At 40.0% G+C, this 25211-nt stretch overlaps 1 protein-coding gene and 1 long non-coding RNA gene across 7 annotated transcripts in view; one reads left to right on the top strand and one right to left on the bottom strand.

Annotated features, from left to right (window-relative positions):
* EMB (embigin) overlaps nt 1–16662 on the bottom strand; it is a 51269-nt gene extending 34607 nt beyond the window's left edge. For 3 of the 6 annotated variants that reach the window (XR_005027733.2, XM_036900394.2, XM_036900396.2), the window contains exons 1-2: nt 16359–16650; nt 6786–6875 (exon numbers count right to left, since the gene is read on the bottom strand). Coding sequence is in view for 5 of the 6 variants with exons in the window: in XM_036900394.2 (XP_036756289.2) it covers nt 6786–6875; nt 16359–16455 (187 nt within the window). In the remaining variant the exon portion in view is untranslated. Of the gene's footprint in view, nt 1–6785; nt 6876–16358 lie in introns of all 6 variants that reach the window. The other 3 variants (XM_036900397.2, XM_036900395.2, XM_036900393.2) reach the window with 3 other exon arrangements.
* LOC130681782 (uncharacterized) lies at nt 1777–6567 on the top strand. Its single transcript, XR_008995039.1, has 3 exons — nt 1777–1901; nt 5605–5643; nt 6453–6567. It is a non-coding gene; the product is annotated as an uncharacterized LOC130681782 (long non-coding RNA).
* Nucleotides 16663–25211: the final 8549 nt, after the last annotated feature.

The following is a 25211-nucleotide window of genomic DNA, read 5'->3' as shown; positions in this document are numbered from 1 at the left end:
TTTTGTGTCTCTATTACAGACTTTAGGTTTGTAGTTACCAAAAGGTTCAAGGATAGCTTCCTGACTGTATGTCTATATTAAGTTTATGATTGCTTTTTCAAACCCAATATAAAAGCACTTCCTTTTTCTTTTTTCCTCTTCCACACTTTATGTATTAGATGTCATAATCTGCACTTTTTATATATCATTGACTGATACTGTGTATAGTTGCTTTTACTACTTTTGTTTTAATTTCATACTTGTTTGGTAACTAATTGGTCTACTACCTTTACTGTGGGTTTATTTTTACTGATGAAAACTATTTAGCTTTAGGAACATTTTCATCTACAGCAATCTCTTTAGCATATCCTGTAATGCTGGTTTAGTGGTTATAAATTCCCTGAGCCTTTATTTACCTGGGAATTGTTTAATCTCTGCTTCATATTTGAATGATAATCTCACTGAGTAAAGGACTCTTGGTTGAAGGTCCTTCTGTTTTGTCACTCCCTTCTGGCCTGCCGTTTCCACTGAGAAGTCTGCTGATAGCCTGATTGAATTTCCCTTATAGGTAATCTTTTTTCTCTCTCGGGTTACTTTCAATACTCTCTGTTTATCCTCAATCATTGTCATTTTAAGTATTTTATGTCGTGATGTTGTCTTGCTGGGGTTCCTTTTATTAGGGGCTCTCTGTATTCCCATAACCTGAGAGTCTATTTACTTCCCCAGATTAGGAAACTTTTCAACAATTATTTCCTCAAAGAGACTTGCTATCCCTTTGTTGCTCTCTTCTCCTTCTGGTACCATTATGAAAAGATTGTTTCATTTGGATTGATCACACAGCTCCCTTATCATTCTTTCATTCCTAGAAATTATTTTTTCTCTCTATTCCTCAGTTTTGTTGTATTCCTGTTCTCTAATTTCCATCTCATTGATTGTTTTCTCAGCTTGCAGCAATCTATTATTCATTCCCTCCATTGTCTATTTCATTTCAGTTACTGTATTCTTCAGCTCTGAGTGGCTCTTTCTCAGCTTGTGTATCTCTTTGTTGAAGTCCTCCCTGAGACCTTTAATACTTTTCTGCAGATCCCTAAGCATATTTGTGACTTTTACTTTGAAATCATTATTAAGAAGATTGGTAATCTCTATTTCATTTATTCTTCTTTCTAGTGTTTTATCCTGTAGTTTCGTTTGGATCAAATTCCTGTGCCTCTTCATTTTGTCAGTGTTTCTGTGTTTCTTCCTTTATATTAGATGGATCTGCTATGCTTCCTTGTCTAGAGAGTGACTTTATGAAGAAGGCATCCTGTGGTGCCCAGGCGCTCAAGACTCTCTTTTGTCCAGTGCCTGGTTCTGCTTTGCTGTGGAGACCCAGTAGCTGTTGGTGGGCAATGGGTGGGGCTGCCATACTGTCTGCCAGCAGTGGTCATAGTCCGCTGTGCTGGCAGTTTGCCTCAGCTGGTCCTTTGCGATCAGAGCAGTGTGTTCTGATCATTGTGGGTGGGGCTGCCCTTTGCCTGCTCTGCAGAGGATGGCCTATAGTGAGGGCAGGACAGTGGTGTGGCTCTGGGGCAGGGTAGGACACAGTAAGTCATGTCATGGCAGGGTGCACTGTGGCACTGAGTTGCTGGGCACACCCTGGCAGTGGCATGGCACACAGCATGGGCTTGGCCACCCATGGGGAGGAAGGAACTCTGGGAGCAGGCTCCTGTAGGTGCCTCCCCAGTTGGGCTGAGGTGGGGCCAAGAAAGCTGGGAGAGCTCCCCTTGCCTGCCAGGCAACAAAGTCTGATGCTGCTGGGCCAAGTATGTAGGCATGCTGGTGGTGCACAGGGAAACACCTCTGGGCAGAGCCCAGTGAGGAGGTTAGAGCATCTGGGGCTCCCAAGACTGCCTGAACTGTTGGGTCAAGGAAGGGCTGGGGAGGTATATGTCCATCTGTACTTTCTCTTGCAGAAAAAGCTCCATCCGACCCTGGTCCCTCTGGCATCCCTCCCTGTTCTGGCAGATCTTTCAAACTACTGCCTCTGCTTTGGGTCTCAGGACTGGCGGAGCATGCCTGTCCTCCACAGGCAGCTGGAGTCTCAGCCTCCCAGAGTGTTCCAACTGTCCCTGGTATCCAGCCCTGTTAATCACAGAACCCAGTGCAATGAGGACTTGTGGTCCCAGAGCAGATCTCCAGGGCCAGGTGTGCAGCGTTCCTGTGCCTCTATTCCCTTCACACTCCATCCCTCTTTCTTCCACCTGTGGGCTGAGCTGGGGGAAGGACTAGGGTCCTGCTCAATCATGGCTCTGCCTCTTGTGTGATCTTCTCTTCTTTCCCAGATGGTCTGTTCTGCAGTATGCAGGTCATTTTCAGGTTTAGCTGTATTTGCTATAGTTGCTTCCTTGGTTTGTTTGTGGGAGGAGGTTTCTGTCTTGCCTTCCTACCTCACCATCTTTTTAACATAACTTTCTCAATATTTTTTTAAATAAACCCATTTTTACTACATGTAACTAAAAGATTAGTTTAAAATTTTTTTTAGATCAAAGAAACAGAAACTGTACTTCTCTATATGTGCTTTAGTGAAGATGAAGTTCTTGACTTAATTCTCAAGGATTGGGAGGATCTGAACATCATCAGGAGGAAAAGGAAGAGAAGGGGTCATAACCAACATGTCCCTGCCGCACGTGTCTGCTACTCAGCACCATCACCTAACTTTTTGGTGAGATGCTTTATTAAATGTTAGCAATCATGTAATTACTAAGTCATTTGTCTTCCCATGCTGAGGTTACAGGCAACAGCTACACAGCTATTCTTTCTTTAAAATACAGAGCAGTGGTTCTCAATGGGTATATTTTTGCCCCCCAAAGGACACATGGCAATATCTGGAAATGTTTCCAGTTGTCACAACTTGGTGGGTGGGTGCTACTCAAATCCAGTGAGTAGAGGCAACAGCTGCTGCTAAACTTCCTCCAATGCCCCAAACAGCCCTCCACAACAAATCCAGGTAAAATGTTAATATTTCTGCTAATGAGAAACCATGGTGAAAAACAAGAGTTGCTAGCAGCTACTGCCACTTGTGTTACTATGGTAGTCCCCTCTTCCTTCTTCTCTTCCTACCACTCTGTGTGAATGTTAGGATTCACTTTTTTTTTCCCATTGTACATCAATGGTCCTTACATAAAATGCAATCACTGGCAGTCTGCCTCTGAGAAGCATCATAAACATCTACACCTCACTGAAGTCATTCTAGGATCTTCTCTGCAACAGAGTGTCTGAGCAGCCAAATATAAGGGACTCCCACTTCTTTCCTCTTTCTCAACCTCACTGACTAAGCACCTGGCCCTGGAGTATGAGTAGTCCTAACCCAGACCTCCTACCTGGCTGGTTCTAGGCAACATGGCTACCTGTCCTGACCTTGATGAGTGTTCCCAAATTTTGCTCCACACTTTAATCTATATATCTTCTCTGCCAATGACTGCTTTTTCTCCCTGCTTCACCAGGACCTTACTAGGCCACCTGCTCACATCTCAACATAGTACAAATGTGCCACTGGGGAGTGCCTATGCCAACAAGGATGGTCAAGAAAACTGCTGACCTGTGTTTCAATTTCAACCTCTTTGGTTCAACTATAACACACTGATTGAGAAACCAAACACCTTAATATGCAGAGGGAAATAAAAATTAGTAGTAATAATTAAGAAATACTCAAATTACTGTGCACAAACAATAAATGACAAATACTGACAATGGGAAACAGTACAGTGATATAAAAACAGTGTATTATCAAACAGTCAGTTTTTAAGACCCAGTGATATCAGAAAAAAAGACTTATTTTTAGTCAAGTCAATTATCCTTTAAAAAATATATTCATTATCTCAGCAAATGAAATTTCTAAGACAAAACTATTCAAGAATAGGCAGTTAAAACAGATTTGTTTTCATTGTTTTTCAAACTTTTTACGTAGTTTCAAAACTAATGTAAGTCTTCTTAAACTAGGAATAATGGTTTTTAATAACCCTGCTGAAAGAAATGGGAAACTAAGCATTAAGAAAGCCTGCATAAAATAATGACTAATAGAATGGTCCTTGGTACCAGACTGCCTGGATTCAAAACCAAGATCTGACTTCCCACCTGTGACTTTGGTCAGTTTGCTTAATCCATTTGTGCCTCCTTTTCCTTACCTGTAGACTGTGAACAGTAATAGACTGTGAACAGTAACACAAACAAACCACTGCAGAGTTGTTAGAAAGATTAAATTAAATTATATTTAGAGTGTGTGCGCAATTTAATTAGTAGTTTAAAACCTATACATGCTGAAGTTACTCTACAAGAAGATATGTCAAAGAAATAATCAATCCTCCCATGTTTTCTTCTGCCTGCTACTTCTATAGCTTTTCTTCTTCCTTCCTAATTACAACCCTTAAATAGAATTCGTGCCTTATATCGAATTTACCAAGTATCATAATTCTTCCAAGTGGTAAAGATACCTCAAGACAAATGCTGGGCATAGAAGCCACAGGGCATTAATATGCAAAGAAGTAAAAAGCTAACCATTTCAAACAATAAGGCTTCTCTCTCACTTACCAACTTAACATTTCCCTGTACGGCCCCAGAAGATGACTGGTTAGCCAGAGACGGGTAAGATTCCTCAAGGGAGGAACAACCTAAGACAGGCACAGTCGCAGGGGGGCCATCAGGTGAGAAATTGGGGATCAACAGAGGTGAGGCTTAGAACCTCCCCCCTCATGTTCTGAGAGAAATCTTCTGCATACGTGGATGTTTTATTGCCCTTGTCTAGCTTGGATTAACACATAGTCTACAGGCACACACCTGATCATCTACATTTGCTCTCTTACAACACTAAACTATGTTTTCTACCTTTATCTTGTATCTACCTACCACTTCAGCATTTTATTAAAAATAATAATAATAAAGAGAGAAATGTGGTGTCCACATATAAATCAAGTATAAAAATCAAATGAGTATTCATATTTGAACTGACTGTTTATAGTTCATAATGCATGAGCAAAACCGAAAGTTTCTGTGATGGCTGCCCTTGTACTGTTCACCATGTAACTTATTCACTATGTAAGAATTTGTTCTCCATGTAAGAACTTGTTCGTTATGCTTCAGAAGATTGGAGACTGACGAAAATTAGGCTTGGGGTGGATTAATGATTGTGCATTGAGCATTGTCTCCCCTATACAGAATTTTATTGTTGTTAACAACCATTTGATCAATAAATATGAGAGATGCCCTCACAAAAAAATATATATATATATATACACACACACTTCCAATTGTAAAATAAATAAGTAATCGGGATGTAATGTATAGCATAAGGAATATAGTCAAAATATTGTAACAACTTGGTATGGTGATAGCTGGTACCTAGAATTATCATGTATATAAATGTTGAATCACTGTGTTGTACACCTGAAACTAATGTAATACTGTGTGTCAACTACCCTTCAATAAAAAATAATTATCTAAAAAAAAAATTATATTTAGAAATACATACATGGTACATAGTCAACAGTATTATATGTCTGTTAAGTAAATAATTAGCAATTTTTTAAAAACAGAAAATAAGTAAACAACCAGGCTTTCATGAATCTAAGGTCACATTTTTCACTCTTCCAGGCATAAGACCCTGTGTTTCCCAATCTTGAGCATCTTTGGGTAAGTATGTGTGCTAAGAGCTGGGCCAATGTTATCATGCTGGTCCAAAATTTGCAACTAATGTATTATATTTGAATCTCTCTACAAGAAACCTTTACCCTAACACAGAGATCAACTTCTGAAATGGCCAAAACGAAAGAGAAAATACTAACAGAAATGTTGTAAGCCCAATTCAAATAAAAAATGATATGACAATATGAAGCATCCCATTCATAAAGTAAATTAAAAACCGTAGTGATAACAGTAAGAAGGTCTGTGGTTCCTAATAATCATAAACACATCTTCAGATTTAAATTCTGTATTTCAGTAAAGGCAGTTCCTAAGACCAAACTTTTTGATAGGAAGATAACCAGAACAATCTATATGAAAATGTAACCATCTAGGTCACAGCTCAGAGATCCAATGTTTCAAAATTAATGTCAACTCTCTTCTTTTATCAAATCAAAACAAATCCGGACTTAAATCAGGAGAGACTTTATTCAGAAAGTCCATTGCAATAGGGAAAATGCTCCAAACTTTAGATGTACAAGCATTTTAATATCAAGCAGAAAAAACATTTCTTTTATAGGAAGGTGTAGGCAGACTAGCAGGAACTTTTGAGCAGAAACAGGGCAAACTAGTGGATGGAAGCAGACAGAATGACCAGGCTGTGGTCATGCATTTAATGCTTGCTCAGACTTAGAGCAAGCTGAAGATCAGGAGCCCAGAAGGAAGAGAAAAGCCAGTGAGAGCAATGTCACTGACAGTATTATAATTTCTCTGCCTGAAGATTTCTCAGTGAACACATGAATTCTCCTTCCAATGCAGAGTGATTCGAATGGATGCACCAGTAAGAACTGGTGGAAACAAGAAAGTATCTGCAGATCAAAATGAACCCCTCCCCCCACTCCCAGGTGCCCCTCTGCTAGAGAACCATCCTCAGCCTCTGCATGTCTGGACTAGCTGCCTCCTCCCTGACACTGAACAGGCTGTCCTCATCGCATTAGACTCCCACATACCCCATTATAATTGTATAATACACTGCTGTGTTCCTCCCACCAGATTATGAGTTGGCATAGTACTTCATAAGGCAAAATACAGTCGCTTAATTAAAACTAAAAACTTATTTGGGCATTGTAGTAGTTGAAACAGGATACATTTACCAGTCAGTGATATGTCATGACTCTCCAAGGACAGGTTAAAATATTTTGCCATCATTTCTTCTCGGATGGGTAGACTTGTAAAAGATGAAGCTGTAAAAAAAAGCACTTGTGGTGACATATTATTATCAAGATTCAATGACTATCAAAAAGCTGGTTTGCAACAACTAAAATGTTATACTGTATAGTATTAATGGAAAATATTTTCAGGAAGCTCTAAGTAAGGAGGTCTCATATGTTCCACACATAGTTAAAAATACACTGGGCTATTAAACATGACTAAATTTCCAGTTTTTTTCTATGTCCATTTTTTACTGAAAAAATTCCTATTTACAACACATGGCTTTTTAAAAAAAACTTTCATTTTCTTACCCTTCAATTTATAGTTTCTTTATAAAGGATAAATGAAGACATTGACGATTTAGAACAGATGGGCAGAAAAAAGACATGAAGAGGCAGAAAGAGGAGGAGGGAACAGAGGGACAGGGTGACCCTAACCAAGAACCTGTGAAAGGCCGGGGAAGATCAAAGGAGCACAGGCAGGTTTGTGCTGTTGCATTTTCCAGCTCTGGTTACAGTTGGGTTTGCCCTTTATCAAAATGACTTTCAGTTTTTCTTTGTCACTTATCTCTTCTCTTGAAACCTTTTATTAAAGAAGAAGGTCTCCATTTCTTTGACTTCAGGGCACCAGACCTCACCTCCCATGAAAACTACCCCAACTCTATCAAATAAGTCCAAGAAGGAGAAAAAGCTTTTTATTGTAAACTTGGCAACATTCTTTAAACTTTTTAATCAATTTAAATTAAACCTGGGCCTTTTTCATTTACCTTTTTAATATTCAGCTCAGAGAGTTATTTCTAGCACAAGATTTCCAGTTGGTTCTTGTTCTTACAGGTATGAAAAATGTTATCAAAGTTAGTGATCACTTTGTTGCTTCAGCTTACACTCAGCTTTTACAATGTTGCCTAATAAAAAAACCTACCTGGAAGAACGTAGCTCTCCAGTCAGCTGCATTCCAAAGGATTGATCTAAAGCAGCTTTGGATGGTGGAATGCACTTTCCCATAAAATAATCCTTTACTGAATTAAACATCTAAATCATACCACCCTCTGACAGTATTTACATAGGAAAATATGCCCTGAGTTTCTCGCTGAGCTGTCAGGTATACAAACTATTTCCTCCACCTCCACCTAATATTCATTCTCATTCTCATTCTCATTCTCATTCTCAATTTCTCTCTCTCTCTCTCTCTCTCTCTCTGTCTCCCCTCCATCACACACACAAAGGCTATCAAGATTCTTTACCTAATGAAAAAAAAAATTTTTCCCCTTCTTGGGCATAGCTCACTTAAGAGGCTGTATTAAAGAGAAAATAGCCCAATAAGATCAAGGCACATGCTTTTCACCTCTGGATAGGAAGCCAGAAGAGTGGAGATGGGAAGGAATGTGCCATTTTACTCTACCATCTGTTCTGTGAATCTTGCAAAACATAAGCTTTGATATCTTTGCTTCCTTGCTTATAGAAATCTCCTTTCTTGGCCGACCTACGCAGAACAGTGTGCAATCGTGAGGGTTTTCACCACTTTCTTTATTCCTGAAACAAGCCCATGATCTTTTTGAGATAGTCTGACATCATTTATTAGTAGTAGGATTATTCACACAAACAGTAACAATAAGTGACATAAGGTGAAAAAAATGCTATCATTCTTATTATTCTTTCACTTAACTAGGTGAATACGTAAAGTACTGATACATGCACATGCTCGATGTTCATGAGTATGAAGCTTAGTAAAACTCAGTCTTTACAGGGCTACACAGATCATAATAGTATCGGTTTAGGCCCACAATTTTTGCTTGAGAGCTAATAGAATTTCAGAGAACCACCCATTCATAGTATTGACTATAAGTAGCCTGTGTATTTTACAAGTTGGCATGTAAGATCAGAGTATGAAGCCTTTGAGGTATTGTGGAGGTAGAACAGAGGTGGAGATAATGCCAAAGAGATGGGCTCTGAGGCTGGGGCTATTTCCCATCACGCATCTCAAGACCTTGATGGAAAAGCCCATTTAGGACTGGCATTAGAACAAGGAGAGAAAAGTAGTCTAGGGTTGGCTTGGAAAAAATCTAAGCTTATAAAAGTGGAAGGAATAGGAGGAAATGGAAAAACCAAGCTTCCAGAATAGAGAAGTTCAGGTAGTTTCAGAATATACTGGCTGTTGTGACCACTTCCTATTGCCAGTTCATACAGTAAAAAAACAATCAGACATCCATAAACTGACCACCACCTGTACCCTAATTCCATGTCACCTCTAAAGCACTCATACTGATCAGGGTCCAGATCCCACTGTACAAGCCCCGAATGCAAAAAACACCATGTATACCCTCTGTGATTTCTGCCTTGGGAAAAGTTCCTTTAAGAGGTGATATACACAAATGTCTGGAGTTTTGGAAAAGCAGGGTAGTGTACAGAAGGTATTAGAATAGGAAAAGTGACAAGTTCTTCATTTAGCCAAGATATTTTTTTTAAACAAGAAAAGTAAGAATGTAAATCTTATTGCTTTCAGTAGGAAGACAACTGGCAGGAGGCTGATTCAGCTAAAAATGTTGTTTAAAGGAAATTGGCAGGAGAGTCAGATGTGGTGTGAATACTTCCCTGCAAGGATAGGCTGAGTCACAAAAAGAAATACAAAATGGAGAGGCAAGAGCTTTATATCCTAATCCAAGTTCTGCCACTGACTCCTTACATGGGGTTTCATTTCATAGAGAATGAGGAGGGGGTGGGGGTGTGGGGGGACAGGGTCAGAAAAGTTGTGGGATACTGAGTGATGCTGTCAAAATCATAACATGCATTCCTCAAGTTATCATACTCACCTTTTCTTAATCATTGCTGGAAATTTTCCACTAGGCATTTCTTTACAAGTAGTGGCAAAAATGCCACATAAAAGAATAACATCTAACAGTTGTTCCAGAGATTAAAAGACTTGTTTTTCTCTCTCCGCAGGGCAGACAGGGCATAAGGGTATTGCATCAAAGAGCTGAATAACATCCTAACTTTCACCTATTATTTGTTCAAGTGAAACAGCAAAATTGTCTCTATTTAAATATCTTTCATACATTTTAAAATAGACATTGCTAGAGAGTTATAATTTATGCTATTAACATTTTTAAATGAAATAAACATACTACAGTCTCTACTTAAAATATTAAGGTAACATTTTCACATATTTAATTTGGAGCCTCATTTAATTGAGGTAAATTGGGAAGGAGAAAACAGGATAAAGAATACTAGAAAACTGCATTGAGTTTTAAGATTTGTGCATTTTCTCTAAATCCCCTCAAAATCTCTTTATTATAAAATCTTGTAAAGGTCTGGACTTCATTTAGAGAAAGTACAGAGAAAGCTATAATTAGGATAAATATCATTCTATCTCCCTCACATTTGAGACTACTATCAATATGTATAATTATAATTATTTTAATAAATCTTAATTTTAGCATTCTCATACATAACATTATAAATGTGTAACTCAATTACAGAAACACTATACCCTAGGAATGGATACTATGTATTATTTATAAAACAAAGGTTTGGAACAGAATATATTTCCTCTTATATCACCAGGAGAAACCACGCCAAATTGTAAACGCCATTTAAGCCATGATATGGCTGAACGATAGCATTAAAATATCTAATTACCAATGCAGCTTATGAACAATGCATTTAGAGTTCTAATTTTGGGTTCTAGGTCTGTAGTTTTCCTATCCTCTGTCCATTGCTACAGGTGGGGAAAAGAAGAGAAGGGGAATGGATCTACGCTGATTCCCAGATATTATACTCTGGAGTTTGTCAAGAAAGAAGGTTCGGCAAGAAAATAAATTCCTGATGGGGACATTTACAAGTTAGGTTTTCTAAGTATGGGACAGATAACAGTCCAGACAGGGAACTCATATTTTTGACATAGTATGAGAACCATTGGACAAGAAGGCCATTTTTAGGTTAGTAAAAAAAAAGAGAAGAATTAAACAGCCTAAGACGAGAGCAATGTACACTTCTACACAGCCTCGAAAAGCTACTTTTAAAACTTGATCGTAGAGAAATATAAGTGAATTTATCTTTTCTTTAAAATATGATTATTGCAATAAAACATATTTCAAATGATACTGTTTTGAATACTTCCCTGAAAGGGACAGGCTGAGACATAAAAAGAAATACAAAATGGAGAGGAAAGTTTTGTATCCTCTACATGGGTCATTGTTAACAGTGACATTTGTGTCAAATAAAACTCTTTAAAAGATAAAAACCCAGAAGTTTGACTAGGATTTCTGCTCTTTCTAAAGACAGTTTCTCAAATATTTTACCCACTAGGTTATTCTTATATGAGACTTGGATTATGTTCAGTGGCTCCCAACTGGGGGTGTTTTTTGCCCCCTAAAGGACATTTAGCAATGTCTAGACAGAGACGTTCTGATTGTCACAACTTGGGGAGGTGACTACTTGGCATTTGGTAGATTGTATTTGTTTCCTAGGGCTGCCATAACAAATTACCAAAAATACGGCATCTTAAAAACAACAGAAGTATATTCTCTCATAGTGGAGGCTGGAACCTGAAGTCAAGGTGCAGGAACTTGCTCTGAAGGCGCTAGGGGAGAATCCTTCCCTGCCTCTTCCTGTGTCTGCTGGTTGTGGGCAGTCCCTGCCTTCCTCAGCTTCTCTCTGCTGAGGGAAGCAGTCTCTGGCTCCATCTTTACATCCATCTTCCTTCTGTGAGTGTCTGTGTCACTGTGTCCCAGTATCCCAATCTCCCTTTCCTTTCTTTCATACAGATGATATTCACTGAATTAAGCATCTATCCTTATCTAATATGACCTCATTTTAACTTGATTACATGTGCACAGTCACTTTCACAGACACCAAAGGTGAGGACTTGAACCTATCTTTCAGGAGGGCATAACTCCCCTACTACATAGGTAGAGGCCAGGGAAGCTGCTAAGCATTCTGTGATGTCAGCCCCCACAATGGTGAATTATCCAATCCAAAATGTCAACGATGCCAAGTTAAGAAACCCTGATTTCAAAGCAGGTACGTCTTCAATATTGAATCTTCAACATGATGATTTTTAATAATCTTCAATTGGCCCTGTAGCCCTGAGGCCCTCTTCTATATCATTCAGGTGCAAATATTTTAAAGCATGAACACCCTTCTTTGCCAATCACACCCTCCTGACTGCAGCCTGTTTTGAGGACCTGCCAGGAAGAGGCATCAAGTGCTACCAGAGGGAGTTTTGAAACACAAGCCAGGCCACCCGTTACAGCTATTAGCTAGCTCGGGCTCTTGGCTACATTGCAAAAGTACTCTGGGCTTCAAGTTCTATCAAATGAGACATCTAAATTCCCTTTCAGGATCTCAGAACTATGTAATTATAAGGCTATAAAAAGAGATTCTATCTTGGGAGTAGGGATACATTAGTAATGATATATAACCACAGTAAATTTTAAAATGCCAGAAAAGATGTTATTTTCAATTAAAAGAATAACACCATTTTTAAAGACAATCTCTATTATTTCTATACTAACAATGTATTGAGAAATTTTATCATAGTCAATAGTGACTTTGTTTTATTAGAAATTGAGTTTATTTTTTAATTAGACATTGTGAGACTTTTTTATGTCAATGTGTGTCCTAAGTTGTTTATTTCTAAGGTTCACCTTATATAATGAAATCTGTGAGGCCAGCTAGTCAATAGTAACTTCACAAGTCATAGTCTAGGATAAAGAGCCTGAACATTCACAAACTGTTCCTGTTTAAAGACAAATACTCCTTACTCCTTTGGAAAATGGTACCTACCTATATAAACTGATGACCATTTTTCAGCTATCCTTGTGTCTATGTTAAAGCAAGCTTTCTCAGAAAGAGTTCGTATTCTTTTTGCTCCTTTTTAAACTAACAGGGAAGTTTCATGTCCAGAATAAAGAAGTTTTTCTCTGAACCATCTGAGAATTAGTTGCTGACCTGATGATCCATTCCCCTCTAAAACATTACTATCTATTTCCTACAAAAAAGGATATACCCTCACATCAATACTGGGAAGTTGGCATTTACGCATTGCCATCTCAACCCACATCTCATCTAAATTTCAAAAAGTTCTTACAACGTACTTTTTATTTTAGCACAAGTTTCAAGCTCAGAATCACATGTTGCCATTAATTGCCATGTCCCTCTATTCTCCTCCACTCTGGAACAGCTTTAGTCTCTCCTGACTTTTATGACTTTGACATTTATGAAAGCTCCAAGATAGTTATGTTGTAATATAAATTCATGAATTCATACTAATGTTGCCAACTGAAATCCAGCAACACAGTTCATTCTAGTTTCCCCTTTTCTTTATTTCCTTCTTCTCTAAACCTGGATCCTACTATCCTTACTAGCTTTACTTATTTGACCCATCCCATCATATGTAACTAAACCCTCATTATTGCTGTCATTAGTGACCTGCTCAGGTCCAGTTTCTTGCAGTCTGCTCTCCAGCATGCTTTACCTCCACCCCAATAAGGATCAGGCACTGCATGTCTGGCGGCCCCTGTGTAGAAGCCACTGTCACTCTTCTCAGCTGAGGCATGGTGCCAGGCTGCCCATCTGCAGGAGCACCCACCTCACTGGGCTCTACTTGGGGCCACTCTCCTACCTGGATGCCATCCTACCCTGGCTCAGCCTCTAACTCCCTAATCTGGAACTCTGTCTCCCACCAACAATGGAGAATGCCTCCTTGCATTTCCCCACCTAATGGCTGTAGGACCCATTCCTAGAAGATCAACAAGCAGAGGGGAAGTGGGGACAAAAGACCAGAAAGAGGAACAGCCAATTGAACTAATTCTGAACAAATGTTTATGTAATGTCATTTTAAATGTGATGATTTAGAGTCAAAATTTTGATGCATCATCTACAACCCTATTAGAAAACTGATTTGTACTTAATGTGTTTCTTTTAACAGTTTAAATGCCTATGAGAGGTAAAAACTATAGACTAACACAACATTAGGCACATGTAGGTGCTCAAATAATATTTGTTCCAACAAAAATTTATTACTAGGCAGTTGCTGAGGCTGGGAGAGTGTCTCTAGAAAGGAAAGGGGTTAATCAAGGAAGCATATAAGCAATGTTCTGAAGAAATTAAAAATGACCATCTCAGATGACTCCCCTGCAAACATTTTCCAAAAGATAAATATGACACATTCACTCAATTTTTTCCATGTATGAGTAATAACAATGATGTTTAAATATTCCCATTTATCTAATATTTCTCCTTTATAAGAGTATTTTACATTCACATTTAAGTGAAACAGCCTAAAATAGTTGAAGTAAGTCCCCATGTCTAAGTTTTTCCTAGGACTCAAATTGCATTGGTATGCCCTTCCACTCAAATCAAGCATTTAGATGCACACACTGTACTCTCTGTCAATGGGTCCAAACTTCCACAGTCATACCCAGTTATCTCAGAGCAACAACTGAGTATTGTGTTTATGAAAACAGGATTTGGAGTCAGACTGAACAATCCTAAATTTCCTGCTCTACTGCTTAACTAATCACATGTACTCAGGCAATTATTTAACCTCCCTAAGTTCCAATTTCCTCATCTGAAAGTGAGGGATAAAAAAGCTAACCCACTGGGATATAAACTGCATAGTACAATGCCTGGTACATAGTTGTTATGAAGTAAACATGACAAATTATAACTTCTTATTATTAAAATTTGGCCCAATGTCTTCAGTATATAGAATATGTACTACCAACTAGTTCAAAGCACTTAGATTAAAAAAAGCCAGGAAATTTCACAATGGCCTTTAGGAAAGAGGAAACTAAATCTCAGAGATCAATATACAATTTATAAAATGAGATGAATTGCCTCAAAATTCTTAATTCTGCCTTAAAATAAGGTGCTAACTTCATGCCTTTTATATGGCACATTTTCCCATAATTTTGGCCTAAGTGGAGCTAAAAGGAAAGGACTTAACACATACACACACAAATACTTGCCATACATGTACACCATCCTACATATTTACAACTTTGTTAACGTACTCCACTTTCATTTGTTTCCTACTTTTCTTCTCTTTCGAAGTCTTCCCTGCATGTCAAACTTAAACCTGATTCACTGATGCCAGCAGTATAAATCCCTACCTAATAGAGCACTCTTTAAACTATATCATTTCAAGCAGTGGTTTTCAACCTGCTTAGGATCACCTGATTAAAATCACACGGGAGCTTTCAAAAGTTTTCTATGTGCGGGGGGTAATCTCAGGTCAATTGAATCGGAACTTTGGAGGGCCGGATCCAGGTATCAGTACTTTTAAAGCTTCCTGGCAATTCTAACAAAGTCAAGAACCAATGTTCTTGAACTAACCCAAAAGGCAATGGTCCTCAGAACCGCAGTATTTTAAGGTGAATGAATGATGGGTGAATCTGGGATAACCCCAAAGGGAAAAACATCCTTGACCATTCCCTGCAGGTGGCAGGAATGAAAAAAAAAGTATGTGGCTAGGACGTGGGGCAAGGAAATTTAGAAACTGAAGCAACTCAAATGTTTTGTCCAAGTTATTAAAAACTAGGCCTTTAAAAGGACATTCATTAAAAAATGAATAAACTGGTCTTTTGATGTTTCCATCTTCATTATACATTACAAAAAATCTACATGCTATAAGCTCATAAAAATGAATTCCTATGAAAAGTTGAAAACCTTTTTCATGTAGAATAGTATCATGTGTAGAATAGCCTGATTTTACTTACTGATGGGCAGTATTTGCACCGTACTGGGAGGCAGTACTCGAGGGGCGGTCTAGTTTTCCTATTAGCTGCTAATACTTTGAAATTTATAACACTGTAACTTGCGTAGAGAGTAGGTTGGATCGAATACTTAAAACATAAAAAGTAGTTATAAACAGGTGAAGCTAAAATGGCATATTTGGCATTGGTTTTGGTAATGATTTGCACATAAATCCCTCTTTCAAAATCACAAGCAAAACACCACCACCACAATTAAGGCTTGGTCTCGAAGCCCCTGGTGTCAAGGACACTCACGTGCAGCCTGAGCTGTGGGGCTCTGGCTGGTTGGTTGGGTTTGTTATTCCAGGTCAGCTCTAAAGAGCGTCCTCAAAGCCAACCCACCTCCAGGAAGAGAGGGGGTGGTATTTAAACCTTTCTGTCGGTTCAAGTGAAGGGAGCTGGCCTTGGGGCATGTGGCTTTCAGAATCCTGCCACTTGGGGCCGAGGTGCAGCCGCTGCCCCGCTCCGAACCCTCACGCCCTGCAGCCCTCTTCCTGGGTACACCCAGACCCTGCCCTACTCCCCGACTCCCGGGCGCTGCCCCTTCCAGATTCACGCCCTGGAACCGGGACCCGAGCCGCCCCGGTCCCCTCGCCCGCCTCAGGTAACCCACGCGCTACCCCTGGAGGGAGGCGCCGCCGCTCCCCGCCCGCGGTCGCCCGCAGCCCCGCGCCCCTCCCCACCGCCCGACCTCCGCCCGCGGAGACCGGACCCTCCCCGCGCGCCCTGCGGCCCCTGCGCGGCTCTGCGGCCATCACACCTGGGGGGTGGCTGTCCGCCAAGCCCGGGCGCGCCGCGGCGAGGAGGCCCAGGAGGAGCAGCGGCGGCGGCGCCCGGAACCCCGGGAGGGCGCGCATGGCGCCGGCCCGTCAGCCTCGGTCCTCGCGCACCGCCGTCGGCGCCCACAGTCCCTGCGCACACTCGCAGGTGGCCTGGCGCCCACTGCCGCGCCGGAGGCAGGACACGCGAGACCAGGCGGAGTGGGAGGGGCCCGGCCGCCCTGCCCTCCTCCCCCGAGACGCTCTCAGCGCGCCCGAGGCCGGCCCAGCACTGCGCCGGGCCCGCCATCAATTATGCAGCAAGCTGCCCGCTGCCCGCTGCCGGCGCGCCCGGGGGTGCGGCGGCTACCTCCGCCCCTAGCCTCCCCTCCGCCCTCCTGGCCCTAGCAGGCCTGGAGGCGGGGATTGCTAACCACGCCGGGCAGGTGCTGCCTAGCCTATCTTCTGGGGAAGAAATTGAAACTATATATATAATATGTATTTCTGTATACATATAGAAAGAAAAGTCTACAAAGTACGCTTTGCAATTCATCTGAAGCAGGGTTACTTATTTACTTCCATGGGACAGATGAGGGGATGAAAAGCACGTTTCTGTTGCTCTCGGACATCCCTGGGTTATTAAGGAGACTAGTTTGAGCTGGTGGAAGGCGTTCTCTAGCTACCCTGGATCCTGGACTGAGCTTCCTTTGCTCTGCAGACGGATCGCGCACACCCTCCCCCCCAGTCTCTGGAGGCTTAACCGGTTCTCCCCAGATTAAATATCAAAGTCCCTAAGCCCCACAGCGTGTCTGTTTTTGTTTTCCTTTTGTTTGCTTAGCCTAACAGTTTTTTAAGGAGCTCGAAAACAAAAACTACCCAAAGCACATACTGTGTAACCTGCGCAATCTTGTTGACTTTCATCAAAGTGGACCGCTTCTCAAGATAATGCTGTCCCTTTCCCAGCAAAACTGTGGCTTGAAATTTTCAGTGCCCCCGACCAAACAAATAAATCAGCTAAAAGCTACTGCTTTATCGAAGAGGAGAGGAGACATCCACATAATACCATAAAAAAGTAGTAGTAAGATCTGATGATTGTCCAGGGTCTTATAACACATTAAAAGATTTTTCAAATTACTTTTCATGAGTTTTGTTCCCATTCCTTTTGTTTTTTGAATGTCAGGTTTGATATTCAAAACCCAAAACATGTGAGTGTCAAAAAAAGAAGATTGAAAGAAAAGGTTAGATTCAGTTTTTGTAAAGTGCTAAACAAGCTTTGCTCCCTTCAGGCAGGAATGGTTCATTTTAATTGGTATGTATTACAAAAATATTCCTGCTTTGGATTAACATCATACAGGCAAAACTCTGGGGGGAAAATGTAGATTATTTAAATAGGTGTTGAGAGAATATCAGTAATACAGTCCACAAAGTATGTTAATACCTAACTAATATTAAAAATCTACCAAGTACCATAGCACTTGTGTTCAAAAACACGATGCATGTACTGCAAGGAGTGTGCGCACACATACACACATTAATCTAGAGAGCTGTGTATTTATGAACTACAAATCTAAGGAGAGCCTCTTCTCAGTCAGAAAATTATGGTTATAATGATTAAGCCTTTCTGAGCAAAGCCTCTTGAGACACCCTGATGGGCTAAACATTTTACATCATGACCCTCTTAGGACTTCACCAGATTTGCTAAACCCAAATTGCCTAGTCAGTGGTTACTAAATCACACTGCTCTTGCTGACCTGCATCCTGTCTCAAACTACAAACATTTCCCTGTACCCTTAGAGAGTGTTAACAGTAAGGACTTCTCAAAACAAACTGAACCCTGACTGACCTTCCCCAGTTAGTCCTATAAAATCCTTAAGCTCACATTGCTCATACTTCAACTGAGCTGACCTCACTTAAAGAAAAATTATCTTCTCAGATGGATCAGTGTGTTTATGAACAAGAAAAAGTGACTTGCCCGAGTTTAGGTTAATTCCCACTGGTTGCTTTTGTTGTTAAAGCAAAATAAACTGAGGAAGAAATATAATTATGGTTTTAGCTAAACATTTGTAAAGTCTTTTCCCCACTGGACTGTTTTATATTTATATATTTAATATTTTTAGACTTATCCCCATTCCACTTCATTTTTTCAAATGTTCCATATACTTTAAAACTAGTTTGTATACTACCTTCCCTGTATATTTTTTTCTGATCTTTCTAGCCAAAATTAACCTTTCCCTCCATGGTGAATTAAATATGGCCACAAATGCTTTGACACTGTCCTCATAATGAAATATGCTCAGGGGGGAACGAGGGTCCTATGTTTCCCCTCCTTGAGCTGGATGGTCTCTGTGCACTCCTCTGACCTATTAAGTATTGCTGAAATAACACTGTGTGAGTTTCCAGATCCAAATCACAGGAGCAGCCATTTCCTTCTCCTTGTTCTTACAAGACAGCTGTCAGGAAAGAAGTATGATTACCTGACATCACCGTGCTGTGAGAAGCCCGTGCCTCGTGGAGGGCCCGAATGATGAGATGTCATGTGAAAGAGAGGGGCTGAGAAGCAGCAAGCTGCTGGATTTGTGAGGGACACTTTTTGGAGCCTGCAGACAAGGCCAGCCCCCAGCTGAGTCCCACTCGGTGATCCCAGTGGTGCTCCTTGGAGCTGAACAATTGCCCAGCTGAGCCCTGCCTGAACTCCTGGCCCACTAAATTTTAGGGTAGCTTGTGTCAACACAATATATTATCCAAGCACACTCCTCTGAACTCCCTAGGATTCATTTAATCATTAATAATTTATAGCCTTGTAACTTGACCTTCATTGTTGGCTTCAACCATTTAAATATTTTATTAGTATTTAATTTGTTGTGTGATTATATCTTCCTTCCTAACTACAACTCCTTTCAGGATCTGAAAATAGTTCTGTGTTCTACTTCCTTCAATATCTTAAAAAAACAAAGAAGAATACTTTTAGTGTGCTCTGCTTTTTACTTATTAGAGAATCAGTGTAGGGAAAACATTGATTTTTTTTTCTTTTTCTAAAACTTGTGTTTATAAAGTAATGCAATCAAGTCTTAATTTTTTTCATTTAGGATATAAGTAACCATTGAGTGAAAAGTATGTGACAAGGTCCTGGGAAGGTGAGAAAATGAAAATGGGAGTGTGGATGTGTGTTACCTCTTCCTGAAAATAATATTTAATTTAAAATAATTTTTATTGGAGAAAAATATTGTATCAGACAATTATATATAAAGTACTAAAAATAAAGGTCGGAATTTGCTACTGACCATTAGTAGAAAACAAATAAATAAAAGAAGCAAACATACAAACGAGTCATGAGATATGGTAGGCAAACTTCTGTGGTGGCCCCTGAGTCCTGCCCCCAGGTCACATGCCCTGGCTCCCCTTGAATGGGGGCAGGCTTGTGAAGATGATGGGGAAATCACTATCGTGATTAGATTACATTTGTAAAGACTTCCTTCATCAGGCTGGAGGGAGCCTTGCCTACTGAGAGAGATGTCCTCAGGCTTATCTGATCGAGGCAAACTGCCACACTGTGGACTGACTGCCGGCGGACAGCAGCAGACTCCAGGAGCGGAGCCAGTCAGTCCTTCAATCCCAGCGATTTGAGTTCTGCCAACAACCAATGAGCCTGGCAGAGGGCCAAAGCCCAAGGTGAGAGCACAGCCCCAGTGGCACCAGGAGCTTGGCCTGGTGCAGTCCTCGATGGAGGGCCGACCCAAACTGCTGACTCCTGGAAGCTGTGAGATCATAAATTTGCGTTAAAGCACTAAATTTGTGGTAATTTGTTATGCAGCAGTAGAAAATTAATGTAGGGCAGGCCATCAGCTATGTTTCCAGTTATATTGTAAGAAAATGATTCTATACTTCAACAAGGTCAGAGACAGATATGAAAAGAAAAAGAAGTAATCATCTGTGGGTATTAAGAATGGATGAAAAGTTCCAGAGCTACTTGGAAGATTGTATCATCTCTAAATTGGGACCTATACCAACTAATGGTCATTTGCTCTCCTCTGGAGGAAGAAAATACACATACACACACATATATGTAGATATGTGTACATTATGTGCATATATATGTGTGTGTTATATAGATACATCTATATATACAAGATATATGAAACACCGAATTATTTAAGAATGTTAGGAGACCCTTTGATCTCAAGGACAGAAGTCCACTACCATACCCCAGAGACTAAATCAGATTGATCAAACCAGTGAGCATAATCTCATTCCCCTTAGCCATGGTGTGTCTAAAGGGGAGCATAGCTAATGAGATAAAATGGAATCTGCTGTGAAGGGCCTCTCTCACCAAAAACAGAAAAAGCCAAAACAGAGAAAACTTTTGCCCCATCCTTTTGACTCCTTCTTCCTGCCTTGAACACAGCCATGATGCCAGGAGCAGTGGTGGCCATTTTGTGATCATGTGGTGACCAGCCAACTTTTCAAACTTTTCCAGCCAACTCTGACCAGCAGAGGAAAAAATAGAAAGGAACCTGAGTCCTCGCTTACATCCCTGAGCTGCTGCCCCAGCCCAAAGGCCTGCATCCAGACTTATGTAAAATAATAACAGCTATTAGTACAGCACTGGTTTTAAATTTTTGGGTAAGAGCAGCTGAACACATTCCTGTCCATTCCAGGACTTCTGTGGCTTGCCTTAATTTAAATAAAAAGTCTTACACTGTGACTTGGAACTTCCATTCTGTCTACACACAGGATTCTCCTCTACCTCCTAGCTTTAATGACTCACCTTTGCTGTTACAATAATATCCAGTATCTAAGGCTTTTCATGATCTGGTCCTCAAGTTAGTCTTTAACTTAACTTTCAACATCTCCCTCCATCCAAACTCTACTCATCCTGGAATACTTGGAGCTCCCCCAAAGTCGGCTGCGTGTTTCATTGACTTTACCTATGATTATTTTCTTTTTTTTCTCCCTCCTTTTCTTTTGTTTTTTTTTGTTTTTGTTTCTGTTTTAATGTTTGGAATAGCGTTGCCTATAGCTATGCTGCCTAATTCTTGCTTCACTTTCTGTGTGCCCTTTTTTCCAGAATATTCTCTTTCATTATTCTCTTTCCAGCTCCCACAGACAGCATCTTGTGTATACCCTATCCTAGCTCTTAAGGCTTTATGCTGTAATTATCTGCTTTATTTCTGTCATCTGGCTCCCTAAATGCTGAAACGGCATCTAACCTTTGTGCTGTGTGTGCCACGGGACCCCACACACAGCTGCTGCAGAGTTGAAGGAGAGAATGAAACTACAAAGCTACAAACTGATATTCTTTGAAAAATAATTATCTCCTGGAATGTCCCCACATCCCCTCTGACCCAGACTCCCTCCCCAGAGATGTCAGTTGCTGCCTTCTACCAGGGATATTCCAAATCTTTATGTAAAATGTTCCTGTTTGCCTATGCCTTTTCACACAGATGGTGGCATCCTGTGCTCACTGTACCACCCCAAACTTTTCTACTTCAATGATGTCTACTTCCGCCATAGGAAGCTTCTTTCATACACGCTCCAGGGAGCTTTCCCTTTTAACCAGCTAAATATTATTCCCTTCTGTGGATGATCAACAATGTATTTAACAGGTCTCATTGTCTGTATTTATGTTGCTTTGATCCTTTCTATTCACAAACAATTCAAGAACTAATGTCATTGTACATTTCTTTAGTTCTTCATGCAAGTGTATATATGTAGAATACAATTGTGGAAATAATACTTCTTTATCAAAAGATATTTGTTTTAAACTTTGATAGATATTGCCACATTATTTTCCTTCAAAATTGTATTTGTTTACATTCTCATCAACAATGAGAGGGCCTGTTTCCCTCGACCAATGCCAGCAAATCAAAATTTTGGTCTTCATCTGTCTAACAGTTGAAAAACAGCATACGTTTATAGTTAATCTGTATTTCTTTTATTATTAGTGTGGGTGATCACTTTTTATATGTTAAAATGTGATGTACAAACGTTGTTGCCAACACAAAATCCAGTCTGGCTAGTTAAACCAGAAAAATAATCTCTTAAAGGTTAGCAAGTTCTAATGTTAGTTCCTACGTACCAAAAAAAAGAAAATTTGGAAGTGAAAGAGGATTCCACTTTGTCGTTTGGGAGAGGTGCTTTGTACTCTGATTGAAGTAGTGAGTCTCAGTTTTGTAGGATTATGTGTGAGCCTATTTAAGATTGAAAATGAGAAAGCAGAAAAGTTGTGAGATCTGTCCCCACTGTTCCTGAGAATTCTGCACCAAGTTGCAATATCTCCACCGTTCTACACACACAAAAAAAGGTTTTTAGTTCCTACTTAGGATTGTTGAAGAAACAGACTCACAGACAAATTTTCAGGAATGCTGTAAGTCATGAAGTAAACTAGCCTGGTATGGGTACCACTGATGCCTTCTCCATCCGACATGAAATGTCAGGGACTCTGCCGGGCACCCACTACTGCCTCTGTACAGCCCATGTGTCAGGATCTTGCCCTGACAACCCTTACTGCCACCTGCACCGGCCACATGGGGGCACTGCTGTGCTCATCTCCAAAGGAGGCTCACTCACCTGGGTGTCAGAGACTAGGGCACATGCCTGAGTGCTGGCTGCAAGAGAGGCTGAATATGTGAGTTCTGTCACACTGGGGATTCCTAATGTGAAAATTACCCCAAATATAGAGGGGTTTTCAAAATGTGACAATAAACCCTGAATATGTCAAGTATCCATGCCAGTCCTCCCCACTACCAACAGGCAACCTTTCTTTGTTCTTTGAAACAAAATCAGGGCTCCCCCAACTTAATACACCTTCTACTTCTTCAAATGCAGAAAAATACAACCCTAGAAAGAGGCATGTCTCATTAGAAGGGGAAGTCAGGTCCCCTGCCTTGTACAGATGCATTCTAAGGCCTTGGGACAGGAGCTAACAATATGTTCATTTACCATGTGTATTTGTAAAATTTTCTAAAATAAGCATTTTAACTGAAAGTACTTACATACCCAGTACTATGACTCACCCAGCACTGTGACTGAGTCCACTCTCCAGGTACCCGGACATAAAGGTGATGGGTCAAAGACCAGGTCCTGATACCCTATTGTCACGTGGCTCCAGAGTAAATTGATAGGGACAGAAAAGGTTGACTTTGCCAGATCAAAGGTGTCATGGACTGAATTGCATCCCCTCAAATCCATATGTTGAAGCTCTAACACCCAGTACCTTAGAATGTGACTTTATTTGGACATAGGCCTTTAAAGGAGTGATCAGATTAAATGGGGTCATATAGTGTGCCCAGAATCTAATACAACTAAGCTTGTACCTGATCCAATTTAGTGTCCTTCTAAGAAGAGGAAGAGCCCCTAAGGATGTGCACTCCAAAGGAAAGGCCTGTGAGGACACGGAGAGGAGGTGGCCATTCGCAGGCCAAGGAGAGAGGCCACAGAATAATCCAAACCTGCCTAGGTCAATCGTTACTATTTAGTTTTGGTAATAACTTTCCCCATTATGTTTTTAGTCTTGTGATTAAAATTATTACCCCCAAATTGTTGCATAGTCAAATTACCAGTCTTTAAAAAAAATGGCTTCTGTTTTTGTCATAGCTGGGAAAGCCTTTATTGTTTTAAGAAAAAAAATAAAGGTATTCTCTGTTTGCTTCTAGTATTTCTGGCTTTCTCTTTTTATATTTGAAATTTACGTTAATGTAAATGTTAATGTATGTGTGTATGTAATTTTATGTTACTAATTATAACTCATCTTCCTGTCATATTCAATCATCTTTTATTTCAAAATTTCATGTTGCTTCTGCATTTTTGGCAACAAACTCATCCAGTCATTTAAATGAATTATTCATTTATTACTTGTTTAATATTCCTGACTGTTTCTCATATTCAACCTACCTCAAGGAAGTGACGGTGTCTAATCGAAACTATGGGGAGGAGTGGCTAACCAAACACATGAATGGGAAGGGAAAATTAAACAATCTGAATATGCCCAATAATCAGAATATATGCCTGATGGACTTATCGCTGGACTGAATCTCAAGAGATCCAGCTCATGTTCATGTTTTAAAGATGAAGCACTTTACAGAAGGCAAAATCGAAGATATCAAAGCCCTGATCCCTAAAATTTTAACTCAGCCTTTATAATAGGGGTAGTGGTATGGTGGCAAGGGAAGCATTTTCTGCTATAAATTATTTAAAAGTCTTAATTTTTAACCAAATGTTTGACTTTATACAGAATATCTTATCTCAAAACAGAGGCAATATATTTTTCCCATGACATTTTAATTGTTCTCTTAAACTTTTTAAAAATAAGATTTAAAAGTTAGATGAAACTAGATATTTGTCCCTTTGTCCTGATGTACTCATTTCTCTTTCATTAAACTTTGGCAGAGAAAACATACTCTATCTTAGTTTTTACAGACTGTTAGGTGCTGTATAAATGTCTTTTTGAAGATGTGGCAAAATAAATAAACAGTAGCTCTGTCTTGGTTTCTGATACAAAGCAGCTTCGTATTCATTCTGGAAGATTAATGGCTGTTAAAGAAAATGTTTTGTTAATACATTTAGGTATTGTTAGTTAAGAACTTTTGACAAAGAGGGAAAGGCAGACAGTTTAATATCCCTCAATGAGGAAAATTAGCTAAAATGCAGATATTATAAAAAGAGAAACCTCTGTGGATGAGAGTCTTGCATATTCACAGTGTTAAGAGGATATTTGGAGGCAGCAGTTTTGAGACCTGTGCTACCACTTAATCTTTTTGTAAACTTGGGAATAATCATGTCCCCACTTCAAGCTTCAATTTTATTTCCTATAAAATAGAGAAATAATACATGACTGTCAATGTTGTAAAGATTAAAAT

This window comes from Manis pentadactyla, chromosome 2 (assembly GCF_030020395.1).
Source record: "Manis pentadactyla isolate mManPen7 chromosome 2, mManPen7.hap1, whole genome shotgun sequence".
NCBI classification, from domain to species: domain Eukaryota; kingdom Metazoa; phylum Chordata; class Mammalia; order Pholidota; family Manidae; genus Manis; species Manis pentadactyla.
This window is presented reverse-complemented; position numbering and strand designations above follow the sequence as displayed.